This window comes from Podarcis pityusensis (assembly GCF_964106645.2).
Source record: "Podarcis pityusensis genome assembly, chromosome: 3".
NCBI classification, from domain to species: Eukaryota; Metazoa; Chordata; class Lepidosauria; order Squamata; family Lacertidae; genus Podarcis; species Podarcis pityusensis.
The window spans coordinates 100,559,757-100,579,843 of NC_138026.1; the positions used below are offsets into that span (position 1 = coordinate 100,559,757).

Genomic DNA, 20,087 nt, shown 5'->3' on the forward strand with positions numbered 1-20,087 from the left:
AAGTCTGTGGATCAAAGGAACAAGAGCATTGTTCTTCAACTATGGATCCTTAAATGTTGTTGGAGTGCAGCTCCCATCATCCCTGGACCCTGACCATTGGCTAAGCTGACTAGGGAGGATGAGAGGATGTTACCCACCCAACAACATCTGCTGACCCAAGTTTGAAGAACACTTGACTAGAGAAGGAAGGTCCTGTTCAGACATAACAGGGAAGTTTAAGCTGTGAGGTCGAGGGGCTGACAGACAAGAAAATGAATGTTGTTAAGGAACACTAAGGAACAAAGAGGTTGAGTAACCAGAGGAAGTGATCAGAATGGAGAGAGGTCTTGGACATGGGCCATGAGCACTGAGCAGTGTCAAGCAACAGGTTTCATCTGAGGCAGAAATACTTGCACCAACAGATGACTTTGTTGGAACCTACCTTATTATTTACTTTTGCCTGTACTGTGCCACTGAATTTCAGCAGATAATTTTTTACACACAGCTGGATTGGATTGAATATTTGGCTAAATTTCCCTCATGTTTTTCTACAACAAACAAATATGACGCCTAAATTGGCCCTGCCAGTTTTGCATGTGGAACAACCAGTCTTCTCCATTTTTTGAAATGAGATTCCCTTCTTTGCCAGGTCTTTGCTTAGGAATTGCTTTCTGTGTGAAAATCCTTCTCCGATCCCTTGTCAATGGACCTTACCTCCAGATGTGAGGAGAAGAAAGGCAGAGATTGCAAGGAGCAGGATCTGATTCTTCAGGGCCATCTTGGAATCGAGAGGGTTCTGTGGTCACAGCACAGCTCAAGTCACACTGGCTTTCAGCAAACTGGAGAAGAGGCTTCCTTTCATCTCCATGAAGAGACATCTCCAAAAGAACATCATGTCTCCTGAAGAGGATCAAAGAGAATGCAGTGTGGTCCAATCAGCTCATTTGTGGACAAAATAAGAAGCTGTAATAGATACAACCCCACAATTATAAGTGCATTTATGTGTATATAATTAACTATGAATCCTATTTTTAAAATTAATTTGAATGAGTTACAGCATTTCATATTTGCTCCAGATCCTGATCCAGAACTGTTCCTACTAAAGTTTATAAATAATGCCCACACATAAAAACATTCCCCACTCCAATGCTATCTTGTGACTGAATGTAATTGCATGCCAAGACCCCGAGGCTTCCCCCTTATGTTGAATAATAACAGATGGACACCATATATGGGCAAAATTTAGGCCACAACTTTATTGGTTAGCCAATGTGAGCAGTATTGGCTTAGGGATTGGAATTGAACCAACTATATCTGACTCCTGCCCGCCTGCAGGAAGTCTCACAAGGGTTAACCACCAGCAGGGGGAGCCCTGCTGATGCACATCAATTAGGAGCTCCTCCAGGGTCACCGGAGGCTTCAGACAGGAACCACGACCCCTGGATTCCTTTAATGGAATACCCTTTAGAATAGGGGGGGGGCAGGTGATGGCCACACCTCCCCTCCCCCAAACCAGGTTTACCAATGCCTAATGTCACTCAAGCTGAAGGCTCACCGCCTATACCCTCACACCTACAACCAACCTCTAATGCCCTCAATGACTATGGCCAACCAAACATCATTTCCCCAATTGGAAAGATGTACACCATCAACATGGAACAAGGCCTCTTAGCTGAACATAATGGTGGGGTACGCAATCTCCCGACCCTTCAGCTCTTCCACCTTCCGTGTCACCACTCAGTTCACGAGTTTTCTGGCCTAGTTAGTGGCAGCTGGACAAAAACTGCAACGCCACACGTCTTTCCAGGAGCATTTGTCCTAATTAGTGTTATGTTTGGAAATGCTGTTGTCAACTCATCAAAGTCCCTTTTATTGCTCCAAGTCAAGTCCAAGCCTTTCCTGAAGACCAAGTTATACTCTCCCAGCCGCACAATCAAAGCAATTGGGAGGGCCAAGTGAGCTATCCTGGCATTCACGACCAGCAGAAACTCTTCCCATCGCATTCCACGCCTCGATATCCAGGAAACTCAGATGTTATAAGGCAATTGCCAGACTGCACCCCAAGCCACTGTCAACAGCACACACTTGGGCCCAGTGGACAACGCTGTGACCCACCATCCACATATGAGCACGAATAGCCCCTGAAAATAAAGCAATGACAATGCAGGATTAGAAGTGGTGAAGTCTGGTTACAAATTATGGCGAATATAGCCTTTGTAAGCATCCAATCTCCAATGACCCATGTCTTTGATTTTGTCAGTAGGCAAGCCTCAATGAGCAGCCATCGTGGAAGCGCCTATCCTGAAAGAATGAGCAGTATATTCTCTGACCAGGAAGCCACAAGATTCCATGGCCTTATACATCACCCGCGTGAACTGATGGCGGGCGAGGTGGGTACCATCTTGATGTATCAGGAATGCACCCGAACCAGGGGGCCTAAGGTAAATGTATCTCCTGGTGTCTTTAACAGGACAGGGACCTTATGTTCTGATGTTGTGAACCGGATAAGGGCACCTTTCCCCCTTTGGTTGGCTTTTGACTGATGGATGCAGACCACCAACTCTGAACTAGATAAATTTATGTCTTCCAAACGCAGCCCCCTAGAGGAGCATCCCGGATCACCCTCGTTAACAACTTCACTCACTCTTAGGGCGCCAAAGAGGGTAACAGAGAAAGCAGCAGAGAACAAGCGAGAGTCATATTTTGACCAATAAATTACTCTTACTTTTTAAAGTATTTGGCAAAGAGGTTGAACGTGATAGGCCTTCAACCCTCACCGCTTGGTGGCTGCCACCTGCGCCATCCCTCAGTCGCCCTGCGGACTACAAATTCAGCACAGGGGTCCGTAAAATAAATGGATTTACTGAAGAAGGAAATAGCGGCTGACTGAATATTTAAAGTCTTAGCTGCGTGCCCCAAGTTATGCAGGTGTACAAAGTATTGAAGCACTTGATATGTGGTGGGAGGCTGACTTTGCCCAACGTGAGGCTTAATATTAATTAACAAAGCCCTGAACAACTTAGGTCCAAGGTACCTTATGGACTGCCTGAACCCTTGTATCCCAGCTTGATCACTGAGGCTATCTACAGGATAGTCAGGAGGTCCTACACACGAGTAGGAGCCTGGCAGAGACACATGCTCAACTGGCATGTTCTCTCCCTCGTGCTTCAGGAGATTCAAAAGCTTTCTTCAGCATGAATATCACAGTGACTAAGAGGCATCAGCAGACTTCAGGATCAGCAGAGCATAGACAGTCAGCATACAAACACAGCAGCACAGCATTTTGGCTAAACTATGTTTATTTACATATACACACTCAGAGCATCATAACTCAGCTCCTTCCTCTTCAGCATCAGACAGCAAAGAGAAAGAACAAAGGACAAGCGTCCTACATCATGGAAACACAGTAATACAAACATCCTGTCTCCGTCACTTCCCACAATGTGGAATGAAAACATACACCGTCATGTGATAAAAACAACCCCATGACTGCAATACAGGAAAAGAATCCTAACACACTGATCATTCCTTGAGTTTGCAAGCTTCATTTGGCAGCAAGAAGAAACCTAGCCCTTATTGCCATCGGCTCAGTCTTGTGGAATACTTTGCAAATTGTCACTTGCTGGTCCAGTGTGTTTTTGCAGTTAAATTAGGACAAGTAGTTTGAGAGACAGAGAGATTTATACATCTTCAGATGATATGCTCTCTGAAGAACTCTACTTCCAGAGTTCCTTGTGCAAGTGCAGAGATAAGAGGAAGAGGAAGGAGAAAGTACCATAACAATTAGGGACTGTGGATGCTGTTGAAATACAATTACAGTGGTAAAGTAAAGGTAAGGTAAAGGGACCCCTGACCATTAGGTCCAGTCGTAGCCGACTCTGGGGTTGCGGCGCTCATCTCGTTTTATTGGCCGAGGGAGCCGGCGTACAGCTTCTGGGTCATGAGGCCAGCATGACTAAGCCACTTCTGGTGAAACCAGAGCAGGACACGGAAACGCCGTTTACCTTCCCGCCTATTTATCTACTTGCACTTTGATGTGCTTTCGAACTGCTAGGTTGGCAGGAGCAGGGACCGAGCAATGGGAGCTCACCCCGTCGCGGGGATTCGAACCACCGATCTTCTGATCGGCAAGTCCTAATTGCCGCATCCCAATTACAGTGGTACCTCGGGTTAAGTACTTAATTCGTTCCGGAGGTCCGTTCTTAACCTGAAACTGTTCTTAACTTGAAGCACCACTTTAGCTAATGAGGCCTCCAGCTGCCACCGTGCCACTGCTGCGCGATTTCTGTTCTCATCCTGAAGCAAAATTCTTAACCTGAGGTAATATTTCTGGGTTAGCAGAGTCTATAACCTGAAGCATATGTAACCTGAAGCGTATGTAACCCGAGGTACCACTGTACTGCTAGCGCTGCTCTCCTCTACCCATGTGCCTCTAATGTCTTCCCCAAATCTGTTGTGGAGGGTTGGTGGGGGGATGCAGAACACATTGGGCAGTAGCACAGAAAAAGGAGAAAAGTGTTGTACAGGTGCAAATCCTTGCACTAGTGGGATGACTGCATTGGATCCTACTCAATGATTTGCTGAATTGTGACCTCTTCACACATTATGCCTGCTTTTGTGCACACAGCTGCATTGGATTAAAATAAATATTTGGATATGATATTTAAAAGCCCCTTTTCATTTTTCTCGAACTACTCTTCGTTGTTATCGGTCACATGATTCTTTTGCTAGCCCGGTTAAGTTCTTGTAAAATGAATCTCTTAGGAATTGCTTGTCACTCCTGAGTGCAAAATCTTCTTCCACCCCTCTTCCCCCGGTGTGAGGAGGAGGAAGGTACAGATTGTAAAGATCAGGATCTGTTCCTTCAGGGCTAGTTCAGAATCAGGAAGTTTCTGTGGGTTAATGTGGGTCACTCTGGCCTTCAGCAAACTGGAACAGATGCTTCCTCTTATCTCCATGATGACACGTCTCAAAAAGAACCAAACAGGATATCATGTTCCCTTAAGAGGATTAAACACAAAGTAGAGTGGGCCAAGAAACCATAAGCAGCCGACTCATGGACAAAATAAGCAGCACCATTGGATTTGTTGTTGTTGTTGGCATGCATGATTCTTGAGAGACAATGGAGTGCGCCCCTGGGGGTGAAGTCAAACCTCTGTGTTAGCACCAAAGTGACCTCTTTTGGGGGCAAGCCTGGGCAGTATGTATGGAGGTCCTGGGGTTCCCAGATGATAAGACCCCCCCTTTCAGTTTCACTGATGGGTCCAAAGAAAAGCAGTGCAAAACAATTGGCACCAGCATGGCTGCAGGAGTTGCTGGAAGGAGGCATACAAGACTCATAGAATCATAGAGTTGGAAGAGACCACAAGGGCCATTGAGTCCAACCCCCTGCCAAGCAGGAAACACCATCAGAGTACTCCTGACATATGGTTGTCAAGCCTCTGCTTAAAGACCTCCAAAGAAGGAGACTCCACCACACTCCTTGGCAGCAAATTCCACTGTCGAACAGCTCTTACTGTCAGGAAGTTCTTCCTAATGTTTAGGTGGAATCTTCTTTCTTGTAGTTTGGATCCATTGCTCCGTGTCCGCTTCTCTGGAGCAGCAGAAAACAACCTTTCTCCCTCCTCTATGTGACATCCTTTTATATATTTGAACATGGCTATCATATCACCCCTTAACCTCCTCTTCTCCAGGCTAAACATGCCCAGCTCCCTTAGCCGTTCCTCATAAGGCATCGTTTCCAGGCCTTTGACCATTTTGGTTGCCCTCCTCTGGACACGTTCCAGTTGGTCAGTGTCCTTCTTGAACTGTGGTGCCCAGAACTGGACACAGTACTCCAGGTGAGGTCTGACCAGAGCAGAATACAGTGGCACTATTACTTCCCTTGATCTAGATGCTATACTCCTATTGATGCAGCCCAGAATTGCATTGGCTTTTTTAGCTGCCGCGTCACACTGTTGGCTCATGTCAAGTTTGTGGTCAACCAAGACTCCTAGATCCTTTTCACATGTACTGCTCTCAAGCCAGGTGTCCCCCATCTTGTATTTGTGCCTCTCATTTTTTTTGCCCAAGTGCAATACTTTACATTTCTCCCTGTTCAAATTCATCTTGTTTGTTTTGGCCCAGTTCTCTAATCTGTCAAGGTCGTTTTGAAGTGTGATCCTGTCCTCTGGGGTGTTAGCCACCCCTCCCAATTTGGTGTCATCTGCAAATTTGATCAGGATGCCCTTGAGTCCATCATCCAAGTCGTTGATAAAGATGTTGAATAATACCGGGCCCCATCCAACCATCTTAGGGACTGCACTCTGGATTAGTGTAAGGTTTACTCCCTAGCCTTTTCTTCTCCCCACAATATCTTACAAAGCAGCAGAGTTTAGGATAAGAGTTTTCCTTCTTTTTGATGGACTACTTTTCTAGGTTGATGAGCCCCATCTACCTCTCACTTCCCTCTACAGTAAGAGCAAAACCACCTTCTTGACTGTTGGATCATCTCTTGATCTCGTCTGTATGGTTAGAATTTTGCTTCTAAAACATAATTCCAACCAATACTTCCAAATAAAGCAATAGCTTGAATTCTTTTTGGTGCATGGAAGCATACAGATAAGTCCCGACTGACTTAATTTGACTGCAGTCTGTGCTTCCTTCACTTTTACAATCATCATTTCTCCAATAAACTCATGTAATGAAGACCTGCTTCCCATTGCAAAGAAGGTGTAGAAGGGCTGAAAAAGGGTGAGTCCTTATTATCTCCCCCCTAGAACATTTCTCTCTCTGTGTGTGTGTATGTGTTACAAGGAAAATTTGGATCACAGTAGTCTAGATTATGTACTGAATTGATCCAGTTAAGGCTGATTGAGGCTTTGATCAGAGTGGGTTGAGGCAAAGCCTGGTCAGGCCCATCTGGAGTGAAGCAAGGTTGTCAGAGGGTGAAGGGCTGCATCTTGTCTCAGCCACCTCCTGGTCTTCTACCATGATGCATCTTCTGCAGGACAGGAAGGCTTGCACCATTTGGGATGACAAGGACAAGATGCCATCTAAGACTGGTCTCAGCACCACTCCTTTATGCTCATTGCTCCCAGCCTGTTCATCCTCGCTGCCACTCACATCAGCACATTTACTGCAGCTCTGACTCCTGTTGTAGAGTGTGGGAAGGAAGCCAGGGAAGGTGTTGGTGGCTGGAGTGCAGCCTGTTAGGGACCACAACCCTAGTATTTTCCTCCTTGGACACAAAGTCCACAGCCCACTGCAACTCCATCTTTCCCCCTGAACTGACCATATGTTTAAAACCCTGATTAACATTAGGGCTGCTCCCTGATTCATTTTGGGACATAAATCCAGGTCATGCTGGGTCAGCCATGGATTACCCCAGGCCAGATCAGGCCATGCACAGCCCTAGATAATGACTTTGTCTCCATTCCACCCAGTGCTTTTCCCTCCAGGGGGTACTCAAGGGTACACAGTACCAGCACCTCTTTTGTTGTTGTTAAAAAGTGTGGCACTTACTGTAACAACATCATGGTGAGTACCAGCACCTATTTTTCTAGGAAAAGAACACTGATCCCACCTATCCTGCAAAGAGTTGCAATGAATTACAATGACTGACATATGAAGGGGAACTTAATTGATTCCCTCTGTCCAGGGCCCCAAAGAACCAGTGATTCTGTATCCAATGAGTAGAGAGATTACAACAAAGAAGACAACCTGTAGTTTTTATCCTAGAAGTCCCAATTCACAAAAATAATTGCAAAATGATTAAGTAGAAATAAGCATTTATTATAGAGAGAGACTGTGTCCACTTTCTAAACAGAAAGAGCTCATTAAATTAGGAAACACTGTGCTACCAGTTGCTTCTCTCGCTACCAGAGCATGCTCAAAGTTCTCTCTATGCTGAAAGCTAGGGAGATCTGGCCTTCATGAAAACAGGTCTGGGCATGCTCAGAACAGACAGATGATTCTATCAGGGTTGTTGGGGCATCTCCTTGGAATGTCCTCTTGACAAAGCCCTTTCCGCCCCTGCAGCGGAGAGGGTGTTGCGGGCAGGATCCTCCTCCCACTCCCGCGGGGGCTTCCCTTGCCCCCGCGAGACTTGGGGGAATCCCCGGGCGTGTCTGCCACCCAGCCCGCCAATCGGCGGGCGGGGGAGGCGTGGCCCGGGCTATTTAGGGCCAGGCACGCCCGGGGACCGCCCTCTTTTCCCCTTGCCCAGCTGTTGAGCGGTTTTTTTCTGGCTTTTTTCCTTTGCCTGGATTTTTTCTTTTGCCTGGATTTTTTCCTTTGCCTGGATTTGTCCTTTTGTCTTTTGCCTGGTTTTTCCTCTGCCTGGATCCCCTTGCCTGGATCCCTGGGTGCCTGGATTGTCCCCTTTGCCTGGATTGTTCCCGTTGCCTGGATCCATCAGCAGGATTGCACCAGCGACAGAACCAGGAAGGGTAACGTAGGCGCTGTGGGACCCTCCTGACCAGCTCAGGTTTCCTCTCTCCTCCGTCGGCAGCCAGGGCTTCCTGCCACTTGGGGAGGGATTTGGCTTCTGCCCCTTTTCTGCTGCCCCCCCATCCTCCTTGCTTGTGAGCGGCAAGCGCTGCATCGTATCTGCTGATTTCTTCGCTGTTACCCGGGGGTGTTTCTATCCTTTCTGCTCTCTCTGTTCGGAGGCTTCCCCCCCCCGCACGCCGTTTTGGTTTAGGACTACTGTGCTGCATCTGTGTGCCCCTTTGTCCTCCTACCCTTCCCTGCAGCCCTCATCCCCTCGCTTTCTGAGCCTTGCGTCCGGGTGCCAGGGATTCTGCTTCACTCTGCCTCTTTGCATGTGCATGTGAAGTCTTAGCGGCCATTTTCCTTAAGGGCCGCTGTGAGGGCAAGCAGCCGGGGCCATCTTTTTGGAGCACGTGGGTGAAGCGGAGGTGGCCATTTTGGAAAAGGCTTGGGGTGTGGGCAGTTAGACGGCGCCATTTTGTTTGGGTCACGTGGTGAAGCCGGGGAGGCCATTTTGAGTGTGGCACAGGTCACTGGCAGGAAACTTTTACAAATATTTTAGCCTTGCATGCACAAGCTGCGCGGCAGCATTTTACATAGTTTTAGCGGCTTTATGGTGCTTATTAGCGCTGCTGATTAATTGCTGAGTACTGCAGCACGGGCTGCCAGCGTGTAAAAAGGGCAGAGAGTGGGCAGTTTGCCAGCACCATCTTGGCCACGTGCTGAAGCCGGAGGTCTCTATGTTGTTTGTTTTCGACGATCTTGGGCCTTAGTTACTTGAAATAATTTAATTGGCATCGCTTTTGTTTGGCTAGTTTCTTGCTTTATTGTAGGATTACGATCTTTCTTCAAGCTCCTGTGCTTGTAGCTACTTTTACTGTCCTAGGCTGAGGGTCCTGCAAACTCCTAGTGAACACTGCCACCTAGCGGCAGGATTTATATTGCAGCTTTAAGGTTTACTACTAATAATAATACATTAGACATTTATTTGGCACATTTGGCAAATTTTACTAACTAGTAGAGGAGCAATTACGAAATAGTGAATGAGATAAGCAGTGATAGAATAATATTATAATAATAATAGTAACAATAATAAATAATAAATAAATAAATAAAAGTAAATAAATAAATAAATAAAAATAATAATAAATAAATACATAAATACATAAATAAATATATAAATAAATAAACAAAAAAAAAATTTTTTTTTTGGGTTCTAACTTGTTTTCGGGGATGGCAGCAAACGGCGACCAGCAGCCATCCACCTCTGGCACCCAGCCAGCATCCAATACTGCTGGGGTTGCGCAGTTACCGGCCATGCCATGTGACCCTCAGGCGTTTGCCGAATTCTTTATGGCTTTCGAAACCTTTTACAAAAAATGCAAATTGGGGGGAGCGTCAGCGCCCCCCGCTCCCGAGCCATCACAGGACATGATACCTGATACGCCCCCAAATAACCAGGGGCAACAAGTGTCAGAGGCGAACGCGGTGGGTAACTCTCACCCCGGGCCTTCTGGAACAAGCCGCCCCAATACGCGCGCCCAGACAGCTATCGCTAAAAAGTCTAGTATTGGCACAGGAAAGGGGAAGGCACCGGAAAAGGGTCCCAGTAAAGGGAAGGCCCCTTCCAAGGCCGCCAAGAAAAACACCCTCTCACAGGCCGCAGGCATCCCTAGTGTTTTCCAGGAACAGCAGGCACAGCACAGCTCAACAGAGGACAGCGCAGGTTCCGGCTCGGAGGGGGAGCAGCCGGATCCCCCAAGTGCTCAGCCAGTGGCCAGCGGTGGTTCGCCAGCAGGTGAGGCACAGGGGGGTAAGAGGAAAGCTAAGAAGAAACATACGTCGGCCAAGAGGAAGCGGGACAAGCATTCGGATTCAGAGGACGACTCAGGTACGTCTTCTTCGGGGTCAGATTCTGAGGATCAGATGGATGGGTACTGGGTTTTAGGTGAGAGCAATCACGGGATTCCCCTTTGGGCACACGAAAGGAGGGCCAACTCACACCGTAAAGCTTTCAAAGGGGTACTGGACTGGAAGGATGGGGCGCTGGTTGAAGACGCTAAAGTATCCACCAACCAGCCAACCGATTTCATAGTGGGGAACCATTTGTCCCAAAGGAAGAGGAATAAGATCCTCAACGGGGACTATGTCGATATCTTCACTCTTCTCCCCCCGGCCAAGCTAACGGGTAAGGGCGAGAAGAGGCGCTCCTACGGTAAAAAGAGATACAGAACGCCCAGGGCAGAGCGCACCTTTGAGAATTGGTTAGACGGGTATCAAGTTTTCATGGGAGTTGTTTGCGCCGCTTATCCACGGAGATCGATGGATCTAGTTGCCTATCTGACGCACGTGCGAACAGCGTACTCCCTCGCCGGAGAAAACGCGGCTTTAACCTATGATGAGAATTTTCGCAGGAATGCATCTCTCCTGCCGTCCACCCGGTGGGACCTGACCGATCCTAATTACTGGGGTATGGACGTCAATCCCTACATAGAAAAGAAAAGTCAGGACACGGCCAAAAATGGTAAGACTGAAGCAAAAAGGCGCCGCCAGTGCTGGGAGTTCAATAGGGGTGTTTGTTCTCGCCCCTACTGTAAGTATTCCCACGAGTGCGAGCGGTGTTGGGGCAACCACCCCGCCACCGCGTGCTTTAAGAACAAGCAGCAGCCCTTTCGGGGGGGCAGGGGGTACTTCCACAACAATGCCAGAGGTGCCCCCGGTCCCGCTCATCAAGGTTCCAGTAATCGCCAGTAACCACAAGCTTCCGTTGGCCTATACCCCTATCCGTCTACAGCCCCTGAAAACCCTACTAGACTTATATCCAGACCGAAAAGCTGCGGAATACCTCTGGGAGGGTTTCTCTAAGGGCTTCAGAATCCCCGTGGCAGTGCCCCCTACCTCCAGGGAGCCGGAAAATCAAAAGTCGGTTAGGGAAAGGCCTGATATAGCCAGAAAAAAGATAGAAAAAGAAATTAAAGCTGGGAGGGTGGCTGGCCCCTTCTCTGCACCTCCATTTGAGGGGCTCCACTTGTCCCCACTGGGCATCGTTCCAAAAAAGACCCCGGGGGAGTTTCGGATGATCCATAACCTATCTTACCCAAAAGGGGGCTCTGTCAACGATGCTATCCCCCAGGAATTCTGCACAGTCAAGTATGCCTCTTTCGACCAAGCAGTTAAGATGATTCGGCAATTCGGAAGGGGTGCGCTGCTAGCCAAATGCGATATCAAGTCAGCGTTTCGACTCCTCCCAGTGCACCCAGCGGACTTCCGCTGGTTGGGCTTTAAATTTCAAGGGGAGTATTTTGTCGACAAAGCGATGCCTATGGGCTGCTCGGTAGCCTGCGTGGCATTCGAGTCATTTAGCACCTTTCTTGAATGGGCCCTCCGCTTCAGATCAAGGTCCGTGGGCGTGTCCCATTACCTCGATGATTTTATCCTGGTGTCAGACAGTCTGCAGGGCTGCTCCGCCCTCCTGGGTGCCTTCACAGCCCTGTCAGAGGAACTTGGGGTTCCCCTGGCAGCCGAGAAAACAGAGGGTCCAACCACTTCTTTGGTTTATTTAGGCATCGAATTGGATACAGTAGCGCAGACTTCTCGGCTGCCCGCCGAGAAGCTGTCTGCTCTTAAAGCGCTGATTCAGCAGCTTCTGCCCCTAAAGAAAATCACTCTGAGACAAATCCAGTCCTTGTTGGGTCACCTAAACTTCGCTTGTAGGGTAGTGGCGCCAGGGCGCCCCTTCTGCAGCCGTCTAGCTAGATTGGCCGCGGGACTCAGGGCTCCCCAACATAGAGTCCGGCTTTCCAAGGAAGTGAAGGCCGATATGGACATGTGGTTGCAATTCCTCGACAATTACAACGGCATATCACTATGGCAAGATTCCATGTCCCTAACGGCCGACTTTCAAGTACAGTCAGATGCCGCTGGTTCACTGGGCTTTGGGGTGTATTTCCGGGGTCAGTGGTGCGCCAAAAGGTGGCCCCCAGAATGGCTGGGCCAGTCCATTACCCGGGATCTCACATTCTTGGAATTCTTCCCTATTGTGGTAGCAGTACATCTTTGGGTAGATCAGTTCCGCAATCATAGGGTTTGCTTCAATACAGATAATCAAGCAGTCGTAGCGGTTCTCTCTAAGCAGTCGGCGCGTTCATCCAGGGTGGGAAACCTCCTACGGTCTTTTGTCCTTTTCTGTCTAGAGCACAACATATATTTTTCTGCTAAATTCGTACCCGGCATTAACAATGACATCGCGGATGCTTTGTCTCGCTTTCAGATGGAGCGCTTCCGCTTGTTAGCGCCGGATGCCGAGCAATCATCGATGCCTTTCCCGGAGCATCTCTGGAGCATTGGGAGCAAGAAGTGATGAAAGGTTTAATCGGTGCCGTGGCCCCTTCCACAATGAGATCATACAAGAAGGCCTGGGCCGACTTCTTAAAATTTCGCAGCAACAGGCCCTCCACGGGGCCTTATTCCATTCCCTCAACGAGGGAGGTTCTCCGCTATTTGGCTCACCTAAGGGAGTTGGGAAGGGCCCCTAAAACTCTTAATATTCAATCCGCAGGAATTTCATACTTTTGTAAGGCCTTTTTTGCCACCGACCCATGTTCAGCTTTTATCGTCCGTAAGACTCTTGAGGGATGGCGTCGACAGCACCCTCCCAGCTTAGACAGGAGGAGGCCTATAACGTTTGACGCTTTGACCCAGATTCACAAGAAGTTACGCTCTATATGCTGGTCAAAGTACGAGGCGCGCCTGTTCTCTGCCGCCTATTCCATTGCATTCTTTGGTGCCCTGCGCATCGGGGAGCTAGTCTGTGAGCGCGGGTTGGCCCATTCTCAGAGAGGCTTACTATTAAGTGATCTGTCCCTGTCCGAGTCCGAGCTGATTGTTCAGGTGCGGAGTTCTAAGACAGACCAGCTCGGTAAGGGCGCTCTTCTACGACTATCTGCCGTGCAGGGTAGTGGCCCCTGTCCCGTAAGAGACACACGGCGCTTTCTGTATTTGAGACCCAGTGGCCCTGCCCCATTTCTTGTACATGCAGATGGATCATGCTTGTCTAGACACCAGTTCACGCGTGTGCTGCGGGCTGCACTTGCAGCTTGTGGTTTCCCAGCCGAGGAATTTTCAGCCCACTCCTTCCGTATCGGGGCCGCCACCACCGCAGTGCACTTAGGGCTCTCCACGGAGAGGATCAAGGACTTGGGGAGGTGGAAATCGAATGCATACAAAACTTATGTGAGAAAGAATCTATAACTTGCCGTGGTAGTCCTGACCTTGCCTTTTCCGTTTATTTTCCCTGCAGAAGCCAAGAAAGTGCGCATCTGGTTGGTGGGCCACAGTATAGTCTACTGGGCCAAGAACCGTGCTGTGAGTTCCGGACTGGGGCAAAATTTGAGCCTGCCTTCAAATGTTGAGCTGACTTGGATTGCGCGTAGAGGGATGCGCTGGAGCGAATTTGAACCGGCGGTGTTTAAGAGGGCTGCCGCCGAGGGGCCTCCCGACGCTGTGTTAATTCAATTAGGGGAAAATGACTTGGCATACCGCAAGGCCATCGATTTGAGATGGAACATTTTCGATGATTTGGCGCATTTAAAGGTGGTTTACCCAGATATTACCATCTTGTGGTCCTCGCTGCTTGAGAGGAGGATTTGGAGGGATTGTGTGAGCCCCGCGGGAATCAATAAGGCTAGAAAGGTCTTGGAGCGGGCTGTGGAGCGTAGAGTGGCGGATCTGGGTGGGTGTGTCATAGGTCACCCTGGCATCCAGTTCAACAATGAGGCCCTCTACAGATGGGATGGCGTGCATCTATCAGATGCAGGAAATGACATGTGGTTGGGGGACATCAGTGCAGGTATTAGGGATTGGTTACGGGTTTGAAGGTATTGGCGGCGAGCTTTGCTCGTGTGGCGGTTAGGCATTGGCATGGGGCAATGGTTAGACAAATGGAGGGGGGGAAGGAAGCGCCATCACCTTCCCCCAATGTGAAGGGGTAGTCCGGTAGAGGACTCCGGGGGGTGTGGCCTTGTCCGAAGCCTTGCGAGGTTGGGCCCCCGGCACGCCCCCGAGCGGTGACACCCGTGGGATCCTAGTTGGCGTACTTCAACAGGACTCCCGCGGTTCGTGTTCAACCCTTCCCGGACACCATGCCGGGTAGTCGATAGGAGCCAATGCCTAAGGCCAATACCTTCAATTTTCGTAATCAATAAAGTTGTGGCCATTTACGCCCATTAACCTTATATCATTGTGTCCGTGTCTTCATTTCATTGGGGGAGGTGACTTGCCACGCAACAAGAGAGAGAGAGAGAGAGAGAGAGAGAGAGAGAGAAACTGCTCAAATGGGGTTGAAAAGTTAGCAGTCCTCTTAGAGAAACATGGAAGGGATAATAATAATAATAATAATAATAATAATAATAATAATATTGCAATACTTTTGGATTAGGACTGGCAGCAGCATTTTCCTCCCTTCCTCTGCCTTCAAGATATCTGGAGCTTAAATTATAGGAGCACAAATACACTTTCTCTGTTCTAGTGAAGGGTCTTGGCCAGTAACTGATTGTTGAGAATATTTTCAACATCTATCTAAACTTTAGCCTCAATTCCTCACCCCTTTTTGGTAATGGGGATGCAGCTTAGGCCCTGGTAAAGTGTAACACCCCACCTCACTGTGAAGTGCTTGGGCCCTGGCAAATTTTAGAGATAACATTGAATTATGGGTAAAAAGGAAATGTTTTTACAGTAACTGGGTGTAATTTAGACACTGCATAAAGATTACTCCTGAACGAGAAACTAATGACAAATACTATTGGCAAAGTTTAGTGACTGAATGACCAGGTGACCACATTGTTCAAGAGACTGAAGGTTTTACTCCATTTTCAGAGGCAGTCTCCTTTTATCTCGATAATGACATGTCTCAAAAAGAACCAAACAGCATATCATGTTCCCTTAAGAGGATCAAACACAAAGCAGGGTGGGCCAAGAAACCACAGCCAACCCACTAATGGACAAAATAAGCAGCACTATTGGATTTGTTGTTGTTGTTGGCATCCGTGTTTCTCGAGAGACAATGGAGTGCGCCCCTGGGGGTGAAGTCACACCTTTGTGTTAGCACCGAAGTGACCTGTTTTGGGGGGCAAGCCTGGGCAGTGTGTATGGAGGTCCTGGAGGACAAGACCCCCCTCTCAGCTTCACTTATGAGGTCCAAATGAAAGCAGAACAATACATTTGGCATAAGTATGGCTGCAGGAGTTGCTGGAAGGAGGCATACGCCATCCAATCGTCTTAGGGACTGCACTCTGGATTTGTTTACGCCTTAGCCTTTTCTTCTTCCCATGATATCTCACAAGGCAGCAGAGTTTAGGATAAGAGTTTTCCTTCTCTTAGATGGGCTACCCTTCTAGGCTGATGAGCCCCATCAGCCCCTCACTTCCCTCTACTGTAAGTGCAGAAACCGCCTTCTTGACTGTTGGATCCTCTTTGATCTTGTCTGTATGGTTAGAATTTTGCTCTAAAAAATAATTACAACTGATATTTCCAAATAAAGCAGTAGCTTTAATTCTTTTTGCCGCATGGAAGCATACAGATTTGTCCCAAATGACTTAATTTGGCTCCAATTGGTGCTTCCTTCACCTTTACAATCATCATTTCTCCAATAAACTCATGTAATGAAGACCTGCTTCCCATTGCAAAGAAGGTGTGGAAGGGCTGAAAAAGAAAGAGTGAGTCATTGATATCTTCCCCCTAGAATCCCCCTCCCCCCCTCTTTCTCTGCCTGTGTGTGTGTGTGTGTTACAAGGAACATAAAATTTGGATCACAGTAGTCCAGATTATGAACTGAATTGCTCATGTACAGGACAATAATTATGATTGGACCAAGAGATTGTAATGCTAATGACTCTGAAACTAAGAGAGTACCGGATCCGGCACTGAATTTTCCTGGATTGGATTCAACTTCCATATGAAAGTGATGCTTTTTTAAGGTCATGTAGATGAATGCAATTAAGCAAGCATTGTCCTCATTCTAAACAGGAGTACGCATTTTATCCTCCACAACTTCATTTCAGACATAAGGACTTTGTGGAGAGTGGAGGTGCTTGCTTCTCATTGCTGATCTGTGGGTCAAGGGTGGTATACAGATTATAATAACAGCAGCAGCAGCAGCAGCAGCAGCAGCATGAACCCAACCTGCATCTTGAAAAAAACGGAACCATTTGCACAGAGTCATTACACACAGTCAATTAAAATGAATGTATACCTTTAACCCTTATCCCCAATAAAGAACTTGTCACACCAGGAAGAAGGAAAAGGCTGGTTTATTACATGAAAAAGCAAAGAATGAATATGTTCTGCTTTAGACAGCCTGTTAAAAAACCTGCAGGCAGCAAAATGATCATGGTTACATTCACACACCTTATTTCTGTAGAGCAAAAGTGTCCCTAGGTACCTAAAAGCCCAGAGGGTGATCGCAGGGACAGGACGCTAGCTGGTCTCTCCATAAAAGATAGGAAATGTATTGGAGTCACAGAGAGTTCATGAAATGTATTTGGAAAAGAGAGCCTTCTTTCATTGGCTGTTGCTGCTGGCAGGGTTGAGGAGAATGAAGGGTGTCATTTCCCCAGCTGGAAACATGAACTAGGAGGGAGGCTTGGTGAAATGCAAAGAGAAGAGAGGGGGCTGGCAAGATGCAAATGGGGAGAAGGGGGTTTGGTAGGGTGAGGGTTTGGTAGGTTGCAAAGGGAGGGCTTAATGCAATGGGTGATTTGTAGGTGGGATTGGTGAGTAAGTTGAGGAGGGCAGGCAGCCCCTAGTAATAGAATACAATGTAATAAAAAGAAGCAATATGTATAAACGTGAAAACTCTGCAACATCTAGCACAATTGCTACAACAGACAAATCATTAGGTTGCCCTCCAAGATCCTCAGCAATTTGCAGGTGGCCAGTGGATGTAACAGGAATCTATGGTCGTCTGCTATATACAATAGGAACTTTCCTCCATGAGGCTCCCTTGGAATGAAGTGAACAGAAGTTGATAACAGGTGTGCCTGTTTTAAAGAGCCAGGCCACATCCCAGACTGAAAAAGGAGACAACCGAAAGGAGCAGACCATATGCATTTGTGGGGGGTCTTCAGATGGCCTTCATACCTGTTCATGTCCCTGTTGCAGAAATCAAAATTACCGCAGCAGATATTATTCACCACGAACTTCTCATTTTCATTGCTAACAGATGTCACCTCATAGCCAATGCCACACATTTCATGATTTTCAGCGCAGTAAGTCAGTCTCCATACAGGTTTCTTATCTATGAGGGTAGTGGGTAGAATCAATTGGAACAGAAAATGAGTACAAGCATTAATGTTTCTGTTCCCTGATTGCCATTTATACTTCATATAGTTACTTATGTTTCAAAACACATTCCATACAACCCTTTCTATCATCAAAACAGTAGGGGACACTTGCTTCCATTGTATAGATGTGATAAAGCAAGGAAAATTCAGCATTGCACAACTGAGAGTGCATTGATAATTCAGCTGTAGGTCACGAAAATGTTTTGTATGAAGCTTCAATCCGTAGCATATCCAAGTAAAAAGGATAAAGTGGCAAATGGGATGTTTTGCCCCATCAAATAAACCAAAGGGCATGGAACTGCTGTTTACTACTGTGCCAATTCATGTACCAATATCTGAAATCACTGAAATTTGCATGGGCAATATTTTACACCAATGTTTACCATGGCAGTGGTGGGAAGGTCTATGGCAGGGGTCCTCAAACTTTTTAAACAGGGGGCCGGTTCACTGTCCCTCAGACACTGTTGGGGGCTGCTGAGATAAACCCGGTGGGCCTGTAGTTTTAGGACCCCTGCCTTAGAAGGTCACAACCTTGTCATGAGAGGTGATGGCCATTTCCTGTTTGTCTCTAGAAACACATGGTACGCACAGGTACACTGCCTCTAAAAATTCTAAAGTTCCATTTAGCTACCAGAAGCCTATGTAGTGTTCACATTACATCTGACTTAAGAGCCAGGCTCAAATCCATACATGAAGTTCACAGGGTGATCTCAAGCCAGTCTTTGAGCCTGAACTCTCTTACAGGGCTGTGGCAAGAATAAAACAGAATGGAGAGAAGAAAGAAGAAGAGCTATGTACCCTGAACTCCTTGAGAAAAGGATAGGATTAAAATGACAGACAACTAGAAAACCCCTCCAGGAATTTGTCTTCTTGTGATTTTTTTTTAACAAACCATCACCAACACCACCACTAAAAGAAGAGCACAACTGGGCTTAACTTAATGTCAGCCACGGAAGAGTCATCCTCGCCCCTCCAGCTCCATCATTCTCATCATTGTCAGCCCTCTTATCCTGTTCCTCATAGGAACACCAGATGAGCCCTGCTGGATCAGGCCAATGGCCCATCTAATCCAGCATCCTGTCTTCCCAGTGGCCACCCAATGCCTGTGGGAAACCCCCGTGAGCAGGATTCGAGCACCTTCCGATTCCCATCAACCGGCATTCAGAAGTCCTGCTGCCTCCGACCCTCCCAGGACGCACGCAAATAAATCCCCCCCCAACCTCACACTTTCCACGTAGCCTTGGGCACAATCTCCCTCCCTCCCCAGCCAGGTGCCTCTTGCAAGTATGACTAGAATAAGCCCCTTCTGACCCCCACCCCTGCCTCAGCTTCCTTTTCCCCAGGCCTACCAGAAACACGGCTCTATCCATGTTTTTACTTGCCTTCTTCCCTCCATGCTTCGCCATGTTTCTTCCTGTTCCTCAGTTTGTCATGTAGAGACACTGTCAGGAGAAATGAAAAAAATAAAAATAAAAATAAAAAATAAAATAAAATAAAATAGTTAACAAAGTAGAAAGAGAAAAAAAACAAACCCCTTCCAACCATATGAATACAAATTCAAGAATAAGAAAAAGTGACAGGAAAAAAAAGACAAAAAAAAAAAAAAAAAGGTTGTGCCGGAAATCACCACGAATGCCTTCCTTGTTCTCTTATAATGGCAATGGTATCTACCTGAGAGGGGTCCAGCTGAAAAAAAGTTCTGGACTAAAGCACAGAGAACACAGAGCATCTCAGAAGCTGACTGATTACAAAAAAAGGACAAAGAATGCAGGTAAAAGGTAAATCTTGGGATCCTTCCACATTTACCAAAAGGCCACATTGTATAGACAAGACACGTCCCATTTTCTGAGTTGGTTTCACAGGTTTTATTAACTTCATTTGGAGTACGTGAGTTGGATAGTTCACATTTCAGGGTGTCTGCTCCAAAATAATAATAATAATAATAATAATAATAATAATAATAATACAAAAAAGAAAACAAATCCCCACTATTGTAATTAAAGTATTGAGCTTTGAGTGAGAATGAAAAAAATAACTTTTATTTGGTAGCTCTTTGCACTGCATATTCTCTACATGGCTGACAACACAGAAACTCTAAATCATAGAATCATAGAATCATAGAGTTGGAAGAGACCACAAGGGCCATCGAGTCCAACCCCCTGCCAAGCAGGAAACACCATCAGAGCACTCCTGACATATGGTTGTCAAGCCTCTGCTTAAAGACCTCCAAAGAAGGAGACTCCACCACACTCCTTGGCAGCAAATTCCACTGTCAAACAGCTCTTACTGTCAGGAAGT

At 47.1% G+C, this 20,087-nt stretch overlaps 1 protein-coding gene and 1 long non-coding RNA gene across 5 annotated transcripts in view; both read right to left on the reverse strand.

The window, feature by feature from the left end:
* LOC308472938 (uncharacterized protein) overlaps positions 1-20,087 on the reverse strand; it is a 48,339-nt gene that overhangs the window by 15,171 nt on the left and 13,081 nt on the right. The window contains exon 1 of one of the 4 annotated variants that reach the window (XM_080998232.1): positions 694-850. The exons of 2 other annotated variants lie outside the window; for them this stretch is intronic. In XM_080998232.1, coding sequence (XP_080854358.1) covers positions 694-757 — 64 coding nt within the window. In that variant the 5' untranslated portion in view covers positions 758-850. Of the gene's footprint in view, positions 1-693; positions 851-20,087 lie in introns of those variants that run through there. One more of the 4 variants, XM_080998230.1, reaches the window with a different exon arrangement.
* LOC308472973 lies at positions 16,742-19,701 on the reverse strand. Its single transcript, XR_013983840.1, has 3 exons — positions 19,596-19,701; positions 19,172-19,231; positions 16,742-17,743 (listed from the first exon to the last, which is right to left on the reverse strand). It is a non-coding gene; the product is annotated as an uncharacterized lncRNA (long non-coding RNA).